The following is a 21346-nucleotide window of genomic DNA, read 5'->3' on the forward strand; positions in this document are numbered from 1 at the left end:
GGATTGCTCGAGGTCAGGAGTTTGAAACCAGCCTGAGTAAGAGCGAGACCCCGTCTCTACTATAAATAGAAAGAAATTAATTGGCCAACTAATATATATACAAAAAATTAGCCGGGCATGGTGGCGCATGCCTGTAGTCCCAGCTACTTGGGAGGCTGAGGCAGGAGGATTGCTTGAGCCAGGAGTTTGAGGTTGCTGTGAGCTAGGCTGACGCCACGGCACTCACTCTAGCCTGGGCAACAAAGCGAGACTCTGTCTCAAAAAAAAAAAAAAAAATTAAGTTTTTAACTTATAAAAAAAAAACCTTCAAAGTAAACCCAAAAAAGTCTTCATTCTGCCCTATTTACCTTGATATTTTACTACATAGCGAAAATCCTCAACTCCTGTGTTGAAGCCCCTGGTTAGCTGATCTCTAAACTTAAGGTCAAGAGTCTTTCTAGCTCCATTCAGCAAACAACTTGCACTTTTCTTTATCCATATAGCATAAGGATGGGCAAGTTAATACTACTGAATTTTGCTCCTATCACCTGTTCCAGAAAAAAAAAAAAAAAGGAGCAAAATGACTGGAGGAACAATACACACAGAGGGAGACTTTGGGCAGGTGGTCCAACCTGGAACACTACACTGAGTTTGTGAAATGCTTCCATTTAACCTGGTCTACAAACCTTGCATTATACACAAAAACACTTTAAAATCAAAGCACTTACGAATATAAGATGATGCATTTTTCTCCTTCTCCTCAAGCAAATGAAAATCCTAATTACCAAAGGGGCTTCACGAAGTAAGTACAAAGGATACACAAAGCCTCCAATAAGGAACATGGCACTTCTCCCCAAATAAGAAAATGACAGCCAAATAAAGAGTTTTTAAAAATGGTTTTTCATTTGAACCTGTCACTTTCTTCAATTTCCTGATGGCAGCACCAGGCCAAGCATCCCATTGTCCCAGACTTGTTCCTCATTCTAGCCCCCCATCTCTTCGTTGTCAAACGCTGCTACCTCCCCACCCGACGGTATCCCCTTTAAAACATCTCCCCAGCAAACCCCCTTGCTGCCAGAAACATCAGCGTTCCTCTTCTGCTCCAGCTCTCCCACTTACGCGACCTCTGAAAACTGCCCCTCCTGCAGCCTCGCGGGTCAGGGCCCGCACCCCCGCGCCCGCGGGACCGCTCCCACGCCTCCCACCCACTCCCCGGCCGCCGCCCTCTCGCCCTAGCCTGGGCCAACCGCAGCGCTTGGCGCTCGCCCCCCGACCCGGGACCCGCTTTCTCCACTGAGCCTCCAGCCACCCCCATTCCCACTGCACCTGCGGCCCCCGCCTTTCCTCCTCGCTCCCCTCGCACCACTGGGCCTCCCCGGCCAAGCGCACCGGCCCCCGCCAGCCAGCGCAGGCCAGCTCCGCCCGGCCCGGCCCGCTAGGCCCGACACAGGCCCCGAGGGCTCTGCTGCCACTTCTCCTCACCGTGTCGACCCCAGAACCCGCGTCCCGGGCCCCCTCCGCTTCCTCACCGACCGCAGCCTCCAGCCCAGAGTTGGGGAGGCCCAGCGGCTCAATGGGCGCAGGCTGCAGCTGCCGCTCAGGGTCCACAGGCGCCGGCTCCATGGCTGCAGATCGGCGCGACGAACCCAGTGCGCCTGCGCCGCCGGGCCGCGCCGCCCCGCCCCTCCACCCCGCCCACCCCCCCGCCTGAGCTCGGCTGGTCCCCGCGCCAGCCGCGGCCGCGGAGACCTAGAGGCTCCGGGAGCGGGAACTGAGGTTTGGGGGAAAGGCGGCTCTGCGGAGGAACTAGTCAGCAACTCCTAAGCCCGGAGACCCAGAAACCTGGGAGAATTGGTGGAGGGAAAGACGAAGAGAAAGGCAAGGGGAAGGTGAACACCCAGAAGTAGGTATGGGAACTATTCAGGTTGATCATCTAAAAAAAATTGAAACTCCAAAGAAATTGTAGACTCCCTCTACGCCTCTGCTTTGCCTGCCATTATTGGTTCCATTTTCTCTCGGAAATATCAGAGCTGCATAAATGATTAACTTTCAGCAGGTTGAGTAACACATTTAGCAAAAAGTAACACATGCAAGGTTTTCAGGAAAGTGAAGCATTTGGTTGAAGCAGGGCTTGAGTTCTTTTGTAAATGTTTCATGAAGCCCTGGATCTCTGATAATTTTCTACAAACCGGCTTCCTTGACAACTTTCACCATGGTAACCTGATGGGAAATGCTCAATGCCTGTAACAGGCTGTGGTACCTTGAAGTTTTTTCTATGCAAAGTCTGGTCTCAATTTTGCAAGGACAGAAATTGATCTTTCTGCCCACTGAGCTATTTCAAGTTGTGACGTACAATTTCCTCTTCCTGGAATGCTGTCTGGTCAGGGAGCAAATTTCCATTCATCCCTAAAACTCAACTAACTCAGTTACCCATCTCCAAGTGCTAGTATCACTTTGTTCATAAATCTATTATGAGCTTTCTCATATAATTTTATAATTATTTATTTATGTGTCCATCTTCCCCAGCTAGACTTTGGACTCTTTTATGGCAAGGACTCTATCTTTTTTTCCCCTCTCTCTCTACTAAACCTAGGACATTTACTCACTGGTTAAAGGCTTTTTATCAGTTTATCAGGGACTATTCATGCCAGGCAAACTCTCAGAAACATTTTTAAATCAGAAAATTATTTTATTTTGTCACAGGAGAGATATGTTTCCAGGAACTGATCTGCATCCATTATCCTGTGCCCTTTTCCCAGTTTTGAGGTACACAGGAAACTAGATCTTAAAGCCATTAGGATAATTGCAATGGGCAGATGACTTGAGTGTCTCACCTTGCAGTGAGTGAGAACAAGGAAAAGGACTGGGTACTTTAAAAAGCAGTTACTGGTTGGGCATAGTGGTTCATGCCTGTAATCCTAGCACTCTGGAAGGCAAGGTCAGGAGTTCAAGATTAGCCTGAGCAAGAATGAGACCCCGTCTCTACTGAAAATAGAAAGAAATTAACTGACAACTAAAAATATATACAAAAAATTAGCCAGGCATGGTGGCGCATTCCTGTAGTCGCAGCTATTCGGGAGGCTGAGGCAGAAGGATTGCTTAAGGCCAGGAGTTTGAGGTTGCTGTGAAGTAGCCCGATGCCATGGCACTCTAGCCCAGGCAACAGAGCAAGACTTTGTCTCAAAAAAAAAAAAAAAAAAAAATCAATTACTGAGGGAGGCCTCAGTACTGTCAGCTGTTACTAAAAAAAAGAAAAATACTAAAACAAACCAAGTGGGCTGTTTCCTATTCATTCACAGCTCTCTTTTTGCAGAGGAAAAAATCTTTCAAGACTGCTTTTGATAGCTATTTTAAGTTGTTCAGCTGGCTTTAACTTTGCCCCTATATCTTCTTAAGAGGTAGACTTAAACTAAATTTGAAAAATCAAAAGAGTGCTTGAAGATTTTAAAATGAAGGTAAAAATGATCAGATGATTATTTCTCCCTATTTTATATACATACAATACATCTTCATTGTGCGGAAATTGGAAAATAGTTACATATTTAAAAAAAGCCATAGATATACTCACAACCCAAAGGTAAGTACTGTTAACATTTATCATATATCCCTTCAACTATTATATATATATATTTCATATGTACACATAATAAAATGTGATTATACTATTATGCTATTTTATAATTTATTTTATTTAATACATTAAGAACCTTTTTATGTGAAAAAAAATTCTTACAGAATCTGCTTAATGGCTACATAGAGTTCTATTATAAAAAATTAATTTATTTAATCCTATAATCCTGCAGTTATAATTTAATTACAGGATTTAATTTTACAAACAGCTCTGCAGTGACTATCCCTCTACATGTGAATATTGCCAGAACCAAAATGGAATAATTGTGTTTAAAAAAAAAGTTATTGACAGAGCTGGGGAAGGCTATGAAAAAGAAAGTTCTCATGCATAATGCCTGATAACAAAAATATCACAAAAGACTCTGGAAAAACTGCAGTCTTACCCAAACCTTGTAAGGCCATCACAATCTTACACAAAAAATACTTCTTTGAGGACATCTGCCCAGCAACTGCCTGTCCAATGTCAGACTGTCATAATCCTTATTATTGATCCTTGTAGCCAAGGATAATTATCTCAAAAATGAAGTAATCCTAATTTTCTAGAAAATTATTATTTGTATTCACTAGACAATATGCCTTACTCTTGAGGCTGCCTATAAGCTAATAACATTTTTTTGATAGAGAAGGAACTAGTGTTTATGTAAAAAGCCAAGAGTGGGAGGGGAGATGGTGCCTTGACATTTTTATTTTCTTGTTTTTTCTTCTTTTCTTTTTTCTTCCTTCCTCCCTCCCTCCCTTCCTTTCCTTTCCCTCTCTCTCTCTCTTTCTTTCTTTCCTTTCTTTCTGGAGTGGGAGGGGAGGTAGTGCCTTGACATTTTTATTTTATTTTTTTCTTTTCTTCCCTCCCTCACTCCCTCCCTTCCTTCCAACAGAGTCTCATTCTGTCACCCTAGCTAGAGTACAGTGGCATCATCATGGCTCACTACAATCTAAAACTCCTGGGCTCGAGTGATCCTCCTGCTTCAGCCTTCTGAGTAGCTGGAATTATTGTCGCACACTGCCACATCCAGCTAATTTTTTCTGTTTTTAGTAGAGATAGGGTCTTGCTCTCACTCAGGCTGGTCTCGAACTCCTGGCCTCAAGCAGTCCTCCCACCTTGGCCTCCCAAAGTGCTAGGATTACAGGCATGAGCCACATTGTAGGGTCTGTCTTGACATTTTTAATAGGTCCATCTTTTGGACACCCTAGCCAATGGTTAGCATCATAGCTGCAGTTTTTTATATGTATGGTACTTTACATGTGTTTTCATGCAATGCCCCAGGAAGACAGGCATTATTTTCCCATTTCACAGAGGAAGAAGTAGGCTCAGGTAATATTTGACAAGGTCGCACAGCCATTAAATAAGGGAAAAACCTGAGATTCAAACCCAGATTTGTAGGATACCCCAAACCCAAGCAAGCTATTGGGCCATGCTGCTTTTCTGCATGAGGGAGAGGAAGAAGAGAGATTCTTCTAGCAAAGAGGCAAATAACTGGCAGAACCAAGGATTTATTCCTTACCTGAACACTCAGAAAGAGAAGCACATTTCCTTGGAGTATGAAGACAAAGTCAATCCAGTCTGCCTGAAATTTGGGAAAGCCCAAGGCTAACTCCATGGAAATTATGGATATAACTGTTTCCCCTTCTTCTAATTCAGAAATGGATAGGATACTCCATCGTACCCCCAACTGGAGGAGAGCCTGCAGTTACTTGCTCTAGAGTGAATGAGAAAAGTCTCAGGAGCAGGGGTGACTAGCCAGGCAGAAGGAACTTCCGCCACTTGTATATGAAAATTAAGTTTTTACATTTCCATTTGTTGTTAATTTACCAAATATTTATTGAGCTTCTGCATTAGTCTGGGAACACCATGAAACACCTGTTGTCTGCTTCTCGTCGTCCAAGTTCTATTCTTCTCCCTCCACACCCCAGGATTTTCCTCCCAGTGTATGGCTGGCCACCCAGGAACTGTGAAGGCCACCTTTTCCCCCTTCCTCTGAAACTATCTCCTTTCTCTCCCTCCTTTACCAGCAACCAAACCCAACCCCACCCAATCTTTCCTTTGAGTGTCAGGGTGAATGCCATTTGCCCTTGTCCACAGCACAAGATGTAATTTGCTGCCTTCCTATTATCTCCATATTCTTTTGGGGCAAATTCCCCATTGTGTGAGGCCTTGATTCCAGAGCAATTGTTACTATATGTCTCTGCTGCACCCTCCAGTCACAGGAGTTGAGGAGCTCAGATCCTTCTTTCACTACCTTTGGGAAAAATATTCCAACTCAGCAACTCAGACCCTTAAACTCCCAGGAGTTTGAATCTTAGGTCAGACAGTATGCTGGAGGTTGGGCCAGTGGCAGTGCTAGGGCCACATTTTTTCCTAAGTCGTGAATTTCCTGTGGGTTCTGTGCCAAGTCTCTGGAGCTACCTCGATTCTGCAACTTTCTGCAGAATTACCAGCCTTAATTCTGTGAACTGATATCCTTATATTTCTCTATTTGCTTCACATGACTACAGTTGGTCTCTGTTCTATGCAACCCAGAGCGTAACTGATGCAGTGAAACTTCCATCTATTCACCTAAACATGCAATAAGCATATTAAACATCTACCATGTCCCTGGCAATCTCAATGTCTGCCTAAGTGATTATGCAAACTGACTGGTGGCTGTATGCCTTTGTTTGGAGAAGACTAGAATATACACCCAGAATTAGCAGAACCACATTCTAAACTGCTTGAGAAACTTCTCCCAAAGTCCTACAGCTAGCCACTAGAATTTTCAGCAGCTAAAAATCATTAAAGCCATTGCAAGATAGAAATATTTCTCCCCTGCCAGATACTTAAATACACTTTGATAGAGGCTCTCTGAGGCATATAGTGGTTTATGGCTAGGAAACTTAAACCAGGTACGTTGGAAGGAAGCAAAGATTGGCCAAGGTATTTAGGACAAGTGCATCTTGTAGCACCTCTCAACTAATATTGTACCTATGAGTAATAACAACTTACCTGTAAGGGCACTTTGCAAACTCAGAAAAGCCTGGCAACTGAGGTTCTAGAAATGGAGAGTTTTCTTTGGTATTAAGAAGCTATCAGACCACCTGATTTTTGTTTAAAAACTAGGATTGCCTAAAAGTTACTAAGCATTTGGGCATTTTGTTTTGGGGATTCTTTTAGGAGTTCATCAAAGGAGGTCATAATTATTCCCAATTCCTCGACCTTCACTAGTAACCAACCCCAACTCCATCCAATCTCTCAAAATTCCTGCTATGCTCTGAATGTGCATGTCCCCCACCCATATCCCTGCCCCAATTACATGTTGAAATCCTAACCCTCAAGGTGATAGTATAAAGAGGTTTGTTCTTTATGAGCTACCCAGTGTATGGTATTTTGTTACAGCTGCCTGGACATACTAAGGCAATCTCTAAACATATATGTAGAGAATCTGAGAATGATAAAACATTCATCCTTGAGAGAAACAGACAATAGGTTATAGCATTGGTGTCAGAACAAAATCTCATTCAATTATGTTTCTTTATACTGAATGAAACTAGCAAGTAGTAGGGGAGATCTATATATGCATATATATTCACTCTTTTAAGGGTACCTAAGATTTGTTTTAATCAGGTATGGTAAGACAAGACACACAGATAAAGAAATGACTGTCATGACAGGATAAGTTTTTTATACTCTCAGATCCTTAGAAACAGGTGGCACCTCATGCCACGAAGGGGTTCAGGAGGGCACACAGGGAAACACCAGGGTCAGTCAGGGGACAGAAAGATAGAGGGGGAAACATGAACAAGAGACTTTACTGTGGTCTCCACGGGAAAGAACAGGCAAGGCAGGGTAAAATTAATATGGAAATGTAAAGGACCTAGCATAACCAAAACAACTTTGAAAAAGAAAAACAAAGTTGCAGTACTTACACTACCTGACTTTAAGGTTTTATTATTAAACCTTAAAATAAAGCTACCATAATTAAGACTGTGTAGTTTTGTCATAAAGATAGTCATATAGATCTATGTAACAAAACAGAGTCCATAGCAGAGCCACACATGAATAAATTTTAGACAAAGGTGAAAAGGCAATTCAACAGAAAAATGATAGTCTTTTAAACAAATGGCACTGGAAGAATTGGATATCCATTTGCAAAAACAGAGAAAAAAAACCAAACACCTTGATATATACTTAGTACTAATTCAAACAAAACTTAACTCAAAATATAGACCTAAATGGAAGAACTAAAAGTATAAAACTTTTAGGATAAAACACAGAGGAAAATAATAGTGGCCTTTGGTTAGGAAAGCTCTTAGATATGACACCAAAAGCATGATCCATAAAAGAAAAATTTGATAAACTGAACTTCATCAAAATTAAGAACATCTATCATTCAAAAGATACTGTTAAAAGAATGAAAAGAGAAGCTACAGACTCAGAGAAATTATTTACAAAGCATATAAGAAAACAATATATGAAAAAGATTTGAACAGATATTTCACCAACTTATAAAGATGGCATATAAGCACATGAAAAGATGTTCTTCATCAATAATCACTGGAGTTATGCAAATTAACACCATAATGACATACCACTATACACCCATTCATATAGTAAAAATTAAAAAGACTGACCATACTATGGTTGCCAATGATATGAAGCACCTGGAACTCTCATGCACTGCTAGTGGGAATGTAAAATTGTACTTTTTTTTTTTTTTAATAGGGTCTCACTCCGTCACCCAGGCTGAGGTGCAGTGGCACAATCATAGCTCACTCCAGCCTCTAACTCCTAGGCTCAAGAAATCCTCCTGCCTCAACCTCCTAAATAGCTGGGACTACAGGTGTGCACTACCACAACTAGCTACTTTTTCTATTTTTTGTAGAGATAAGCTCTCCCTATGTTGTTCAGACTGGTCTTAAACTCCTGGTCTCAAACTCCTGGCTTCAAGCAATGGTCCTGCCTTAGCCTCCCAAAGCGCTGGAATTACAGGCACAAGCCACTATGCCCAGCTATATTTCAATAATCCTTAAAATGGCTCAATAGTCAAAAGAAATACATGGGCACTCAAATGGTTCAAACAAAACAAAAATCCTTGGTTTCATTTTATATTCTTGCTCTATCTCCAGTATATTTAAAAGTTAAACATTTTGATTTTTTTAAAACTCTCATTAAATTTACTCTGTGAGTTGAAGATTTCCTGAAGATAAGGATTTAAAGAGAAAACCAATGACCCTCCTAGATGAACAAAGCTATAACCCTCTGATTATAAACTTTCCATTTCTCTCCATGAAACAGACAAAGGCATCATTGTTCTCTAGTTTTATTATTTTTTAATTTTCCCAACACATGAACTATAACTCATTTTGAGATTTTCAGTGCATTTCACAGCAAAAATGAACAAGGGAATCATTAAAATGGTTGTACACAAACCAACCCTTTTTCTTATAATTTACAATTTGTTGAAAAAAATTTTTTTGCTGTTTTCATCCTATTAACCTCTCTAACAAAACACAATTTATCAGAGCACAAAGCTTGAAACTTCTTATGATGATGCAACAGACACAGCCATCTACAATGGCTGATGAATAACAGGTATATGTTACACACACTGATTGGAAGACCATGTCGGGAGAAACAGAGTAAGGCACCACTTTTGGAAAATTAAGGTAGCTTGCAGTAACAAGTGTTGAGCACCATAAGTAGGTGCTCAATAAATACTTGAATGAATGATGAAAGCCATAATTAGCACTATTCTTTTAATTGCCAGCAATTCTTCAACCTCAATAAAATATTTATTTAAAAAGATTTATACCTGAATACAACTTCCTGATATCTTTTTATTTCATACTTTCTTTAGCATTTAAGTTTCCTTGAAAAGAAAACCATATCTTACATGCACTCGGTTACATATATACCTTCTGAATTACTGACAAATATGAATAGTCATTAGTTTTAATTTTTGAATGAACAGAGGTAAGATAAAGCATACTTATCCAGAGGGATAACACATAATACTGGATTGAACCTAGAGGTGAAAAAAGATAAGGAAAAAAGTAACAGTTTTATTTTTTAATATTTGCTATTTTCTGTAATGCCTTAGTTCTTGAGAAAGGCCAAAATCTCATCATATTGACATGAATAATTTTTAAAAATTGTCTCTCAAGCGTAATATTTAATAAAACTAGGTATTGAAAAATGTTCTGAAATTTTTCAAGTCAATGTTGTTTTCAAGTATATTAAAATGCTCAGAAGAAAAAATTCTCCATGGTTATAATTCTAATCAATTTATAAATATACTTTTTAAAAGAGAGTTCCAACAGAGGTGGATAATGGATAAGTTCCTCAGACACAGGCACAAAGTCTTTTTGGAGAAATAGAATGCCTTGTTACCACAACCTGGTTGATTTTTTTTTTTTTAACACTGATTTCAGGCACAATGGCTGAATCCACTTCTGGGTCATCTTCCTCTTCTTCTTGGTTGGTTTGTAAGAGTAGTGAATACTTCAGTTACGAACAGAAAGCAAAACACAAACTCTGAAACAGAGACATCACTTTTCACTATAAAGAAATCAAAGTCACTGAGTTCTCACTGTTGTGTATAACTGCTGCCCCTGTGCAAAAATAGGGGATTCAAACTTAGCTTTAGGAGCAAGAACTAGATAAAAGATTAATCATCTAATAATTCAGATAAAAGATTTTAAGATGGTATTGCTCACATCACATGAACAGGTTGGTGAGAGGTCCATCGTGTTTCTTTAACACTTTGGTCTTGTTGTAGTATCATAGTGCCCTAGTAGGTACATTCATGTTTAGCTAGTTTCAGTCTGCGCAATCAGGAAGCAGGTCACTCAGTGCAGTAACTCCATTGTGGGAGGATTTACGGTAAAACAGAGAAGAATCTCATTTGGTTGAGTCCTAAATAGCACATGTCACTCTGCTGGTTGTGCTGTTGGAATTATTTTCCAAAGGGGTTTGTGATAAATCCAGCCATCTCCCTGAAACAAGTAGAAAAATAAATTAAAGAACTATTCCTCTAATATTTTCAAAATCAGTAACCCAAACCAGAAGCAACACCTTCACTGAAATGGAATTCTACTTTCACACTTAAAAAAGAGAGTTTTTGTGAAGGAATAAAATCTCTGTGCTTAAGACATCAAACGATGCTTGTCGTTTAGCTAGGATTAGGTAAGAAGGTCTGATATAGGGGGACCTGGTTTGTGACCCACGAACATCTTATTTTGTAGAAGTCATTTTTAGCAATTCTGCCCAATTTTGCCAAGATGCTACAGACTAAGCCTCACTCATAGACTTATGGGCAGCGGGTGAATCACATAGAAATGGTCATGAAGGTACCGGCTGTTCTCCCTATCTCTACTGGTGTCTCTAATATCTAAGTGCTGTTTTTTAGTTCTTTTCAGACTTTACCACTATTAGTTTCTCCTAGTTCCTATAATAGATAGGATACCACAAGGAGACAAAGCAAGAGTCAAAGAGAAAACCAAAGACAGGAGAAGAGCACAGTAAGGAAAAAAAGAACTGTGGCAAAAGTAAAAAGCAGCATCCTGGGGCTGGAACTTGGTAGTTAAGGTCTGGAGAGCAAAGACTGGATGGAGTTCAGTATTTATAGGACTAGGCAAAGTTAGTCAGATTTGAACCTCTGTCCTTAACTCTCTTGTCTCTTTCAATTTATTTATATTTAAAATTTTCTTTAAATATTTATTATACCTTGTTCGAAAAGTGATTTGAAGCCAGCAATTATTTGACTCACTGTGATGAGGACTTTCGCCTTCACCAAACTATCAGGTTCCTTTGAACTGTCTTTTTGAGCAGGCTTTGGCCTTGGCCTGCTGGGTCCAATTTTAGCAAAGAATCCTGACCAGCCAGTTTATTGAGAATCCCACAACTCTGATATCCAATTAACCTTCTCTCCCCCAACCCTTAATAACTAACCAAGTTCCTCTTAGTAATTTTTCATCCACTTCCTCAGTTTACCAATTGGCTACAAATCCCCACTTGTTACCACTGTATTCAGAATGAGTTCAATCTCTCTCCTCTACTGCAACATTCCTAAATAAAGTGTTCCTTCACATAAGAATAATTTCTTGGCCAGGTATGGTGACATACTCCTATAATCCTAGCACTATGGGAAGTTCTGACAGGAGGATTGCTTGAAGAGTTTGAGAGCAGCCTGAGGAAGAGCAAGACCCCATCTCTACTAAAAATAGAAAAATCAGCTGGGTGTGGTAGTGTGGGCCTGTATTTCCCAGCCACTCGGGAGGCTGAGGCAGGAAGGAGAGTCTCTTGAGCCTAGAAGTTTGACGCTGCAGTGAGCTAAGATGACGCCACTGCACTCTACCGAGGGTGACAGAATGAGACTCTGGCTTGAAAAAAAAAATAGGAAATTGAGCCTCACTTGCTGTATAATAAAATAATAATTTATTCTTTATATTTATTCTTTATTTAAAAGAATTTCTATTTAACAATAGCAACCACCAGGTTGTTCATATTAAATCACCTGGTCAATAATTCTCAACACTTAAGCTGTTTTTTGAAAAACATGCCAGCTAACTACATTATAGAATATTAGATTTAGGAGTTAAAGTATGCCATCAACAGATGAGGAAGCTTAGGTTAGAAGTGGTAAATAAACTATCCAAGGTAAGAGCTGGGGCTCAAACTTAGTACATCTGACTCCAGTGTGGTCCACTATACCATAAAAGCCATCCTGCTTATATATATTACAAGAAGCAATCTTAAACATTCACTTAGGAGGATATAACCAACAGATCCTAATGGATATGTATAATAACAAACAGGAGGAAATGGAAGATGTATATAATTTAAGTGTCAGTGACAAATGGTCAGGAAAAGGAGGTGGGTGTCATTAAACAATACCAGGAACACTTTCAGTTAGTTCATTTATACTTCCTCAGGTTACTTTACATCCCTTTTTTTTTTTTACACTAAAAGTGACTCTAGGGCCGGGCGTGGTGGCTCACGCCTGTAATCCTAGCACTTTGGGAGGCTGAGGCGGGCAGATAGCTCAAGGTCAGGAGTTCGAAACCAGCCTGAGCAAGAGCAAGACCCCGTCTCTACCAAAAAATAGAAAAAAATTAACTGACCAACTAAAAATATATATACAAAAAATCAGCCAAGCATGGTGGCGCATGCCTGTAGTCCCAGCTACTCGGGAAGCTGAGGCAATAGGATTGCTTGAGCCCAGGAGATTGAGGTTGCTGTGAGCTAGGCTGATGCCATGGCACTCACTCTAGCCTGGGCAACAAAGTGAGACTCTGTCTCAAAAGATAAAATAAAATAAAAATAAAAGTGACTCTATTCTTTATTCCTCCATCTAACTAATGACAACTCTAACTGGTCTATAATCGGAAAGCAATAATGAAAGTACCAAACAAATGAGCCCTTGTTACTCAAACAATATTTATGAAACATTTATTATGTGCTCAGCACTTTGTTTAGGACAAGTAGGGGAGATAAAATTGACTTTTCAATAACATGATTCTTTTTTTTTTTTTGAGACAGAGTCTCACTTTGTTGCCCAGGCTACAGTGAGTGCCGTGGCATCAGCCTAGCTCACAGCAACCTCAAACTCCTGGACTCAAGCAATCCTACTGCCTCAGCCTCCTGAGGAGCTGGGAATACAGGCATGTGCCACCATGCCCGACCAATTTTTTGTATATATATTAGTTGGCCAATTAATTTCTTTCTATTTATAGTAGAGACGGGGTCTCGCTCTTGCTCAGGCTGGTTTTGAACTCTTGACCTCAAGCAATCCACCCGCCTCGGCCTCCCAGAGTGCTAAGAATACAGGCGTGAGCCACCGCGCCCAGCCAATAACATGATTCTTTTTAGCAAAAAGCCATACAGAATGACAGTACCGCCAAATTTATTATGAACTTGGCTGCCACCCTTATACCCTGCAGTTCTTCTCATATATGACGGCACACATCATGGTCCAGCCACACACAGGACACAACTTGGCTGCCCCATAGCCTTAGGGAATTTATATCATGACACAACTCAAACCACTGTGCCACAGCACACCATTCAGGAAATTCTGCTTACATCTTACCACCCAAATGTGCCCAAATCTGGGTGTGCATCTCCAATCTATTGTTCCATCAGGCAGTTACTTAAGACCATCTAGGTTGAAAGAAATTCACTATTTTATTGGTCAATCACCATATCATGCTACCACTTTCTTCATCGGTGTGTCTAACATCACAAAGTGTGATAAAAAAAAATTAAGAGGTAGGTTCTTTTTTTTTTTTTTTTTTTTTTTTTTTTTTGAGACAGAGTCTCGCTTTGTTGCCTAGGCTAGAGTGAGTGCCGTGGCGTCAGCCTGGCTCACAGCAACCTCAAACTCCTGGGCTCAAGCAATCCTTCTGTCTCAGCCTCCCAAGTAGCTGGGACTACAGGCATGAGCCACCATGCCCGGCTCATTTTTTCTATATATATTAGTTGGCCAATTAGTTTCTTTCTATTTATAGTAGAGACGGGGTCTCGCTCTTGCTCAGGCTGGTTTCGAACTCCCGACCTCGAGCAATCCGCCCGCCTCGGCCTCCCAGAGAGCTAGGATTAAAGAGGTAGGTTCTTAGTATCAATCATATAAAGAATAAATGAGGGCCGGGCGTGGTGGCTCACGCCTATAATCCTGGCACTCTGGGAGGCAGAGGATTGATCAAGGTCAGGAGTTCAAAACCAGCCTGAGCAAGAGACCCTATCTCTACTAAAAAAATAGAAAGAAATTAATTGGCCAATTAAAAAAAAAATTAGCCGGGCATGGTGGCGCATGCCTGTGGTCCCGGCTGCTAGGGAGGCTGAGGCAGAAGGATTGCTTAAGTCCAGGAGTTTGAGGCTACCATGAGCTAGGCTGATACCATGGCACTCTAGCCCTGGCAACAGAGTGAGACTCTGTCTCAAAAATAATAATAATAATAATAATTAAAATTAAAGAAAGAAATAAAAAAAATTTTAAAAAAAGAATAAATGAGAAGTAGAAAGTTTACATGTCATGTCAGTAGCAAAAATCAGGGTCACTATCCTGTAAAATCCCATCGATTTTACAAATATAGCTACCTGCACTCAGCCCTCTGAGTTCATTTTAAATGATATATAGAGGTCCTCACTTAGAAACTCTCCTCTCTAGAACTGTTCCTGGTAAATCTGCTTTCTAAATAAGCTTGGGGAAAAAAAAATCCAAGGTTGGCAGAATATGATTCTGAACAGTAATTATAAACATTAATTTTTTCATATAAAAGTATAGAGATGTAAAATAATTTCCCTTTGTTATTCCCTTCCATTAAATAGTTGGAATTTATATTAGATACCCAAAGATTACTATAGGTTCTTTTTTTTTCCCCAGGCAGGGTCATGTTCTGTTGCCCTAGCCACTAGTGTCATCATAACTCACTGCAACCTCAAACTTCTGGGTTCAAACAATCTTCCTGCTTCAGCCTCCAAAGTAGCTGGGACTACAAGTGTGAGCCACAATGCCCAGATAATTTTTCTATTTTTTGTAGAGATGAGGTCTTGCTCTTGCTCAGGCTGGCCTCAAACGATACTCCCTCCCGCCTCAGCCTCCCAGAGTGCTAAGATTACAGGGATGAGCCATTGCATCTGGCCTAAACTATGGATTCTTAAGGCAATAAATCTGCAAAAATCACATCAGATTACTTTTTTCCAATTCCTTTCTGATGGGCTAATATTAAAATTCAATGGGTTTCCTTAGTCTTGGCTATAGATAAGAAAATTTTTTTAATATCAGCTCTGGTTCTACTCTGAGTTCTACCAGAAAGTAATAAACTATAAAAAAATTTTTTTAAATCTTTAAATTTAGAAAAAACTTCAGAAGTCATTTAGTTCAACTGCAAAAATTGGTGCATCAAACTATTCTATGTATGTCATGGTCTTTCACATACTCACACACTGATGGGAACTACATAAGATGTACTTATTAAATAATGTCTTTGATTGTTATAACATAAAAAAAAGTGATTGTTATAACATATGTTAATCCCAAAATATACTTCCTCGTAGTTTGGGCCTATGTTAAATGTATGTTAATCCCAAAATATAAAAATAAAAAAAATTTTGATTGTTATAACATATGTTAATCCCAAAATATACTTCCTGGTAGCTTGGGCCTATCTCTCAGCTATTTGAACAGATAAAAAATTTCCATGTGATAAGCCTACAAATTTTTTAAGAAACTTATAATAAATGGCCTCAATTTTCTGTTTTTCAAGCTAAACACCACCACTTCTAGCCACTTCACTAACCTCTGTACAGCCAATTAAGTTTTTCATATCTCTCTTAAAATGTGGTCCCCCGTAAGTGAACAAAGAGTTTCAGATGTGGTACAAAAGGCAGTAAATGGTAAACTACATTTTCTATTATTGTGATTGAAGGTTATATTAGCATTTTCATTTGTGGCCAATTTAAATCCCCAAATATATTTCATCTGAACTGCTGGTAAACCATTGTACTTTGACAAATTATGAAAAGTACGTGAGAAAGTTCATGGTTAAGCTGGACTACTTTTAAAAGTAAAGATATATAAATGATAGCAATTCAACAAAGCCTAGTAAGCCAAAGTTCTCATTAAGTAGATGATAGTTTTAAGCTGAACACATGGATGACATACCTCTTTAATAAAATATTTGGTTTTCCAGGGTGTGCCTGTTTCAGTACGATGTCGTTCTTCAGTCCTCTGGCGTTCTTCCAGGGTACGTTTATGCTCTGTGGCCTTATCAATCTCAGATTCCCTTAGAGAGTCCGTCACATTTTTCCACAATCTCCTGAATTCCAAAAACCTCATATTTTACATTCTTAAAAAAAGATAACTAAATAGAATTTACACACTTAAAATTACAGTAAATTTTAAAAATTACATTTTCTAAATCAGAACTATAATTTCATGCCTATGAATTACAAGAACACTGATACTATGCTGCAGATATTTATGTCCAGCATGCCATTGCTTCTGCTTCTTTTTAAATTAAAATTAATTTGTCACTCTGGGAGGCCAAGACAGACAGATTGCTTGAGTTCAAGAGTTCAAAACCAGCATGAGCAAGAGCAAGACCTCGTCTCTACTATAAATAGAAAGAAATTAATTGGCCAACTAATATATATAGAAAAAATGAGCCGGGCATGGTGGCGCATGCCTGTAGTCCCAGCTACTTGGGAGGTTGAGGCAGTAGGATTGCTTGAGCCCAGGAGTTTGAGGTTGCTGTGAGCTAGGCTGAGGCCACAGCACTCACTCTAGCCTGGGCAACAAAGTGAAACTCTGTCTCAAAAAAAAAAAAAAAAAAAAAGAGGCCGGGCGTGGTGGCTCACGCCTGTAATCCTAGCACTTTGGGAGGCCGAGGCGGGCGGATTGCTCAAGGTCAGGAGTTTGAAACCAGCCTGAGCGAGACCCCGTCTCTACCAAAAATAGAAATAAATTAATTGACCAACTAAAAATATATATACAAAAAATTAGCCGGGCATGGTGGTGCATGCCTGTAGTCCCAGGTACTCGGGAGGCTGAGGTAGTAGGATCACTGAGCCCCGGAGACTGAGGTTGCTGTGAGCCAGGCTGACGCCACGGCACTCACTCTAGCCTGGGCAACAAAGTGAGACTCTGTCTCAAAAAAAAAAAAAGAAATTAATTTGTATCTTTCCAAGTTATAAAAGATAGATTTTTATTTTTAGGAAACCTAGGAATTAATAGGTAAAAAGAGAAATACATTTTTCAAAAGTTGAAATGTAAGTGAGATCACCTGTGCTTCTAGAGCTGATGAAATAATAGAGACCAGATTTACTTTCTTGCCTCAATCAACTGGGAAACGAGACAAAATAGAATGAAACAATGGTTTTCAGATATTGAGCAAAAGGCAATGCAGGACAGTGATACTTGAGAAAAGCAAACAGATGAGGGGAGTTTTGAGTGCTCTAACTCACTGCCTAGACAGCTTACAGGGCATGGCACAGAGAAGGGGAAGCTTAACAAACCTCAAACAAAAGAAAACTGCCAAGACAATTCTTTGGAAAGAAAAGTTTGCTGGACAACTGAATATACACATGCAAAATGATGAACTCAGATGCTCACTTCACACCATACCCAGAAATTAACTCATAAATGGATCATAAACTTAAATGTAAAAGCTAAAATAATAAAACTTTTACAAAAAGATATAGGAGAAAAACTTTGAGACTTTGGGTTAGGCAAAGATTTCTTAGACAACACCAAAACCACAATCCATAAAAGAAAACACTGATAATCCCACCTCCTCAAAATTAAAAACCTTTTATAATACAAAAACACCATTTAGAAAAAGAAAAGAAGAGCAACAGACTATAAGAAAATATTTGTAAGACACATACCCAACAAAAGATTTATGTCCAGAATTTACAAAGAACTTCTATAAACCAGTAAGAAGAAAAATGATACAATAAAAAAAAAAATTGGGTAAAAGATATAAAAACAGGCCGGGCGCGGTGGCTCACGCCTGTAATCCTAGCTCTTGGGAGGCCGAGGCGGGCGGATTGCTCAAGGTCAGGAGTTCAAAACCAGCCTGAGCAAGAGTGAGACCCCGTCTCTACTATAAATAGAAAGAAATTAATTGGCCAACTGATATATATATAAAAAATTAGCCGGGCATGGTGGCGCATGCCTGTAGTCCCAGCTACTTGGGAGGCTGAGGCAGAAGGATCGCTCGAGCCTAGGAGTTTGAGGTTGCTGTGAGCTAGGCTGACGCCACGGCACTCACTCTAGCCTGGGCAACAAAGCGAGACTCTGTCAAAAAAAAAAAAAAAAAAAAAAAGATATAAAAACAAAGTTCACCAAAGAAGATAGACAAATAGCTAATAAGCACATTAAAACATGCTTAACATCATTAATCCTTAGGGAAAGATATCAAAAACACAAGGAGATATCAAAAACACAATATTACTTCACACCAACTAGAATTGAGTAAAATAAGTAAGACAGAATAGCAAATGTTGAGCATGTGAAGAAATTGGAACACTAATACTTTGTTGGTGGGAATGTAAAATGGTGCAGCTATTATGGAAAATAGTTTGACATATTTTAAAAAAGTTAAACATAAAACCGCCATATAACCCAGCAATTCCATTCCTAGATTTGTTACCCAAGAAAAATGAAAAGATGTATCCACACAAGGATTTGAAGGACAATGTTCACAGCAGTATTATTCAACATAGCCCAAAACTGGAAATGTCCACCAACTGGTGAATGGATAGGCAAAATGTGATATATTCATACAATACCATTCAGCAATAAAAATGAATGAACAACTGATATATGCTACTTGATGGATGAACCTCAAAAACATTATGATAAGGAAAGAAGACAGGCATAAGAGATCACATACTGTATGATCTGTGTATGAAATGTCCAGAAAGGGCAAATTTACAGACACAGAAAGTACAATAATTTATAGAGACAGAAAGTTCCCTGGGCTGGGGTGGGAATGACAATCAACTGTAAATGAGCATGAGGGATTCTATGATAGAATGAAAAGATTCTAAAACTGATTTATGATAATAATTGCACCAACTCAGGAAAGTTACTAAAAATCTTTGAACTGTACACTTAAAACAGGTGAATTTTATGATATAAAAAATATACCTTGATATAAAATATACCAAGTTTTTTTAAGTGGCAATTTTAATATCAAAGCAGAATTTAAAGAAAGGACTACTACCAGGGATAAAGAGGAGCATTTCATAATGATCAAAGGTCAATACATCAAGACACAACAATCCTAAATGTGTATGCTTCTAATAAAAGAGCTTTTAATAAAATGAAGTAAAAACTTATGAAACTGCAAGGTGAAATATTTAGTTATTAATGTAATTGGTATTTTTAATAACCAATCTCAAGTGAACTCAATTGATAGATTATATATACAAAAAAATCACTAAGGATACATAGGACTAGAAAAATACTGTCAATTCACTTCACTTAATTGTTGACATTTATAGAACACTCTTGCCTACCATCAACAGAATTTACTTTTTTTTTTTTTTAAGAGATAAGGTCTTGCTATCACCTGGGCTAGAACACAGTAGCCTGATCATAGCTTACTGCAACCTCAAATTTCCTGGCTTAAGTGACTCTCCTGTCTCAGCCTCCTGAGGAGCCGGGATCATAAATGCCTGCCACCACAACCAGCTAATTTTTCTATTTTTTGTAGAGACAGGATCTCGCTATGTTGCCCAGGCTGGTCTCAAACTCCTGGGTTCCAGAGATCCTCCTGCTTCAGCCTCACAAAGTTCTGGGATTACAGGTGTGAACTACTGTGCCTGGCCCAACAGAATATATATTCTTGTCAACTACACAGGAAACATTTACCAAGACAGAACATATTTAGGGCCATAAAAAATTTAAATAAATTTAAAGGATTAATACCATACAAAGTACATTCTTTGACCAAAATGAAATTAAGTTAGAAATGAATAATGGAAAGATATCTGGAAAATCTCCAAATATTTGGTAATTATCAACACATTTCTAAATAACTTCATGAGTTAAAACCAAAAACTAATCACACGGGAAAGTAGAAAATATTGTGAAATGAAAACATATCAAAAATTGTGGGATATTAATAAAACAGTCCTAAAAGGGAAATACATAGCATTAAATGTTTAGGAAGCTAGATACAGTGGCTCACACCTCTAATCTCAACACTTTGGGAGGCCAAGGTGGGAGGAATGCTTGAAGCCAGAAGTTCAAGACCAGCCTAGGCAACATAGCGAAACCCAGTTTCTATAAAAAATTTAAAAACCAGCCAGGCATGGTGTTGTGCACCTGTAGTCCCAACTAGTTGGGAGGCTGAGGTGTTAAGATTGCTTGAGCTAGGAATTCAAGGTTACAGTGAACTATGATCTGGCCACTGTATTCCAGCTGGATGACAGAGTGAGACCTTGTCTCTCTAAAAAGATAAATAAACAAAAATAAAGTATATAAAGAAAATCTGGCCTCACACATAGTTAGGAAAAAAAATAATATTTTAACAGATTTTCACATAATTCAACTATTCCATACTATATCAAAACTTGGCAAGTGGTAGATTTTTAAAGGTTAGTTGGAATATAGGAAAGTAAGAAATGTCAATTTTTCAATTAATTTACATGAAAACTGATTGTTCTAACTTGAATCCTGAATGGATGATTTACTCATGCATGGTTTTATTATCTCATGCATTAGTCATATGAAAAATACTGGTTCACATATACTGCCTGTGCCCTCCCCCTCCTCCTCAAGTCAGAGCTTCAAGTGTGACCATCCCCCCAGACGGTGCACATCTCACTCATTATGTATGTATTAACATTTGTTAATATGCTGAAATAAAGAAAAGAAAAATACTAGTTCATTGAGTTATGCCGATCTTCCAGATATTGACAAATTTCAATTTTTCATATTTTAAAAAAATCACATTCATTAATATTACCACAATTTCATCAGGAAACTCTTTAATTGGGAAGCTTTCAAATTCATGGTGGCAGTTATACATTTTTCAAAATTCTGATTTGCCTTGTAGTTCAAATTTTATTATTAGAAACAAATATTATCAATTGTTTTTCTTGAAGTGTCACATTCACCTTTCATTTACAAGAAAAATGTCTGCCCATTATTGAAATTAGAATATCCATAGTATGTCTGTTAATCATTCTTTTAAGTAAAAAGAGTGTTTCATGAGAAAGAATGATTAGTTCCACTTGTGACTCAAACAATTG

General features: G+C 38.9%; 2 protein-coding genes across 5 annotated transcripts in view; both read right to left on the reverse strand.

The window, feature by feature from the left end:
• SNX4 (sorting nexin 4) overlaps positions 1-1632 on the reverse strand; it is a 61310-nt gene extending 59678 nt beyond the window's left edge. Inside the window, exon 1 of one of the 2 annotated variants that reach the window (XM_076002354.1) lies at positions 1462-1632. In XM_076002354.1, the coding sequence (XP_075858469.1) occupies positions 1462-1602 (141 nt within the window). In that variant the 5' untranslated portion in view covers positions 1603-1632. The remainder of the gene's footprint in view (positions 1-1461) is intronic. The other variant, XM_076002358.1, reaches the window with a different exon arrangement.
• Positions 1633-8884: 7252 nt separating this feature from the next.
• Positions 8885-21346, reverse strand: part of OSBPL11 (oxysterol binding protein like 11) — a 79351-nt gene continuing 66889 nt past the window's right edge. For 2 of the 3 annotated variants that reach the window (XM_076002383.1, XM_012780422.2), the window contains 2 exons: positions 16245-16398; positions 8885-10575 (listed from right to left, as the gene is read on the reverse strand). In XM_076002383.1, coding sequence (XP_075858498.1) covers positions 10510-10575; positions 16245-16398 — 220 coding nt within the window. In that variant the 3' untranslated portion in view covers positions 8885-10509. The remainder of the gene's footprint in view (positions 10576-16244; positions 16399-21346) is intronic. The other variant, XR_012918984.1, reaches the window with a different exon arrangement.

Source organism: Microcebus murinus, chromosome 1 (genome assembly GCF_040939455.1).
Source record: "Microcebus murinus isolate Inina chromosome 1, M.murinus_Inina_mat1.0, whole genome shotgun sequence".
NCBI classification, from domain to species: Eukaryota; Metazoa; Chordata; class Mammalia; order Primates; family Cheirogaleidae; genus Microcebus; species Microcebus murinus.